At 34.2% G+C, this 3,170-nt stretch overlaps 1 protein-coding gene across 1 annotated transcript; it reads left to right on the top strand.

The window, feature by feature from the left end:
* Window positions 1–1,100: 1,100 nt before the first annotated feature.
* Window positions 1,101–2,415, top strand: LOC149954533 (uncharacterized). Its single transcript, XM_090169947.1, has 4 exons — window positions 1,101–1,182; window positions 1,247–1,306; window positions 1,400–2,266; window positions 2,333–2,415. The coding sequence occupies exons 1-4, from the start codon at window positions 1,101–1,103 to the stop codon at window positions 2,413–2,415; spliced, it is 1,092 nt and encodes a 363-aa protein (XP_090026073.1).
* The last annotated feature ends 755 nt before the right edge of the window (window positions 2,416–3,170 follow it).

The following is a 3,170-nucleotide window of genomic DNA, read 5'->3' as shown; positions in this document are numbered from 1 at the left end:
TTGGCTTATGTTCTTCCGATCGGAATGTCCTGGCTGTGGGTCATCTAGGCAATCATGGAGCGTTGTTCCGATCATGTGGTTTGCATTGAGGGTTAATTAATATTTAAGCGCGACTTCATCGCACATTATTTTATATTTATTTCGACATGGTTCTTCTCTTGCCCGAGAAGCAGAGTTCTGTCAAGTTCTGTCCAGGTCTGCCAAAGCAGAGTTCTATCCGTTCTGTACCATTCTCTCAAGCTCTCTCAACTTCTCTCTTTGGGGCCCTGTCTCTTGGTTTTGTTCGGATTATGGGGGGGCGGGGTTGAAACAAAAAGCAACTGGTGACCTCCCATTTTACCTAGGTCATTGGTGTATTTAAGACTCGTGTCTAGTCATGCGGTGGTGACGTTGTCCGATTTACGAAAGTTCGCTTGGGATTGCGGGGGGGAAATGCCAGAGAGTCTCGAGGTTCCCGATTTTCTGTCTCCAAGCGGAAACGTCCGGGCGCCCTCTTGACCCTATGGCGGCAACCTTGGAAAACGTCCGCTTTTCTTGGGATCTTGCTACCTGATAGTTAATATGAAGCTTGTGGACTTAAAATGACTTCATGGGATCGCTGTAAGCTGAGGGAGCTTTACTGGTTTAGTTCGGAAAGTTTTAGGGAAATCTGGGCTGGGAAAGTTTGCTTAATGTATTGCACCATGGTCTTGTGACCGAAATAAAAACACTTTAATTAGCGAGGGATTAATTTTAGCGTTGCCGAAGGCAGGGATTTAGTTTATAATTTATATTGAGAGAATGGTTTAATTAATTATCTTAATTTTATATTTTATCGTGGGGTTTGATCGAGTTCTATAAGGCTTATAAACACTAATTAATTTGTATGTATGGTTCAAAAGTTATTTAAGTTTTTAGTTTATCATTAAATTAAATTTATATTTAACACGGGGATTAGTTTCATTAAATAGAGCTCGGAATTCTAAGAAATTTGATGTATGGGGCTTTACGAATACTTAACAAAAACTGTAAATTTAGAGGGTCAAGAGTGCGGGGAAAACGTAATAACAAAAGTAAATAAAACACAGAAAAAGTAAAAAAAAATAAGTATACGGGGGAAAATGAACCTGAAGGGTTACACTAGCCAGTGGGCAAGAATTTGCAGCTCGCACTTTGAGGACTGTGACTTTTTAGAAAGAAATGGTGAGTTGATAAACATTTCTTATTAGTTAATATCTTTATTTTGAATGAAAATAATTATATTTAGATGGAAAAACTGTGAAGCGCCGACTAAAATGCAATGCTATTCCCAGTAAGAATTTGCCAAGTACCCCTATTATTGAATCAACTCTAATTCTAAACAAAAAGCTGAGAGCCCAACTTGTAATATAAAAAATTTAAACTATTCATTTAATTTCAGATCCTGTCATTGAAACTTCGATCTTGGATAATTTCAATTCAGATCCTATCCTTGAAACTTCTACCTTGACTAATTCGAGTGAACCAGTTTTGCCTGATACTCCTGAAAATGTTACTAGTAACTTAGCTATGCTCGCTCAAGTGGCAACTGAAGATCTGGAAAAATCCCAATTACCTAATGAAGCTTTGCCAGATGTAATAAAACATTCTATTGGAATTCAAGTTTATTTGGACAAACCTAAGAGTAAGAAACAAACATCAAGAACTGGGCTCTCTAGCGATGGGATGATGGCTAATGATTTGGTATCTCTTACTGGGATTGTAATTGAAATATTTGAGAGTATTTCTACTGAAGTTTTGGGGCTTGAGAACAACAGCGAACTTCCCGATTTCCTTATGCCTGTGAAAGATCGCGTATTATTAACGCTGATGAAGCTGAAGTCTAATTTGACGTATGATGCTTTAGCTGCACTATTTGTGATTTCTAACCGATCAGTTTCAGCATACTTCAAAAGAACATTATGTGCCCTCTCCGAAGTTTTAAAAAATTTCATCTTTTGGCCAGATTTGGATAATATTAGAAATAATATGCCTAAATGTTTTCAAGAATTTATGAATACTCGTTGCGTATTGGACTGTAGCGAGGTACCCATGATGAAACCAAATAGTTTTCATGACAGAGTTGCAACCTACAGCCACTACAAAGGGACTCACACCATAAAAATTCTCATTGGAATCTCACCATCTGGCATGATAACTCTTATCAGCGATCCTTGGGGAGGGAAAGTGAGTGACAAGGAAGCAACCATTGATAGCAATGTCATAAACCAATGTGAACAATTTGTAGATGCACTTATGGTTGATAAAGGTATGTATCGCAAATCTATGAAGAAATAGTACTATAATTTAAAATAATATAAATTTTACAAACTAGGGTTCCTCATTGAAGATGAATGTTCTGCTCATGGAATCGGTTTACACATACCACCTTTTTTAAGAAAAAAAACCTCAGTTTAGCAAAGAAGAAAGTGTTAAAAACCAGAAAATTGCTTCTGCTCGTGTTCATGTGGAGAGAACTATCCAACGAATCAAGTTATATAAAATTTTAAATGACAAATTTGATCTTGATTTGGTTCCATATTGTGATGAAATTTTAACAGTTATATGTGGCTTAGTAAATTTACTTAAACCAATTTTGGCAAATGACAAATTTAACCGTTAAAAGTATTATATTACTACTCAGTTTAAATGATTTTCTTGGATTTTAATAACTCAAATAATTTTTCAAATTAATTTAATGGAATAAAACTTTTAGACAAAAAATACACTATATATACATATCTTATTTGTACCTAAATTGCCTAGCACCAAAATATTTCTTCATTTTCATTAATACATTTAAAATATGAATTAACTTGACTAGTTATTCTTCAAATAGGTTTTTCAAAACATCACACTTGCTTTTCACTAACATTAGAAATTAATTTGACTATGTTTTGCTATTGAGAAAGACTAATTAGGGTTATTTAAAATCTCACTTACATTAGAACTCATATAAAATTATATGAATTAACTAGACTAGGTATTTTTCAAAATATCACACTTGTTTTTCACTAACATAATAAATTAATTTGACTATGTTTTGCTATTGAAAAAGACTATTTGGGGTTATTTAAAATCTCACTTACATTAGAACTTATAAAATCTCAAACTCAGTTTTAACCAGGAATGTATTTCAATTTTAAATATTTGGTTATTCAGAGTTTTCTTTT

Source organism: Leiobunum rupestre, chromosome 3 (assembly GCF_980474605.1).
Source record: "Leiobunum rupestre chromosome 3, qqLeiRupe1.1.hap1, whole genome shotgun sequence".
NCBI lineage: Eukaryota > Metazoa > Arthropoda > Arachnida > Opiliones > Sclerosomatidae > Leiobunum > Leiobunum rupestre.
Note: the sequence above shows the minus strand (reverse complement) of the source record. Positions and strands in the feature narration are given on the sequence as shown.

Excerpts from the sequence above, each read along its gene's own strand:
- LOC149954533 (XM_090169947.1), top strand. The coding sequence starts at position 1,101 with ATGAACCTGAAGGGTTACACTAGCCAGTGGGCAAGAATTTGCAGCTCG. Across the intron at positions 1,183-1,246 it reads TGACTTTTTAGAAAGAAATG|ATGGAAAAACTGTGAAGCGC; the intron begins GTGAGTTGATAA and ends AATTATATTTAG. Across the intron at positions 1,307-1,399 it reads TCCCAGTAAGAATTTGCCAA|ATCCTGTCATTGAAACTTCG; the intron begins GTACCCCTATTA and ends ATTTAATTTCAG.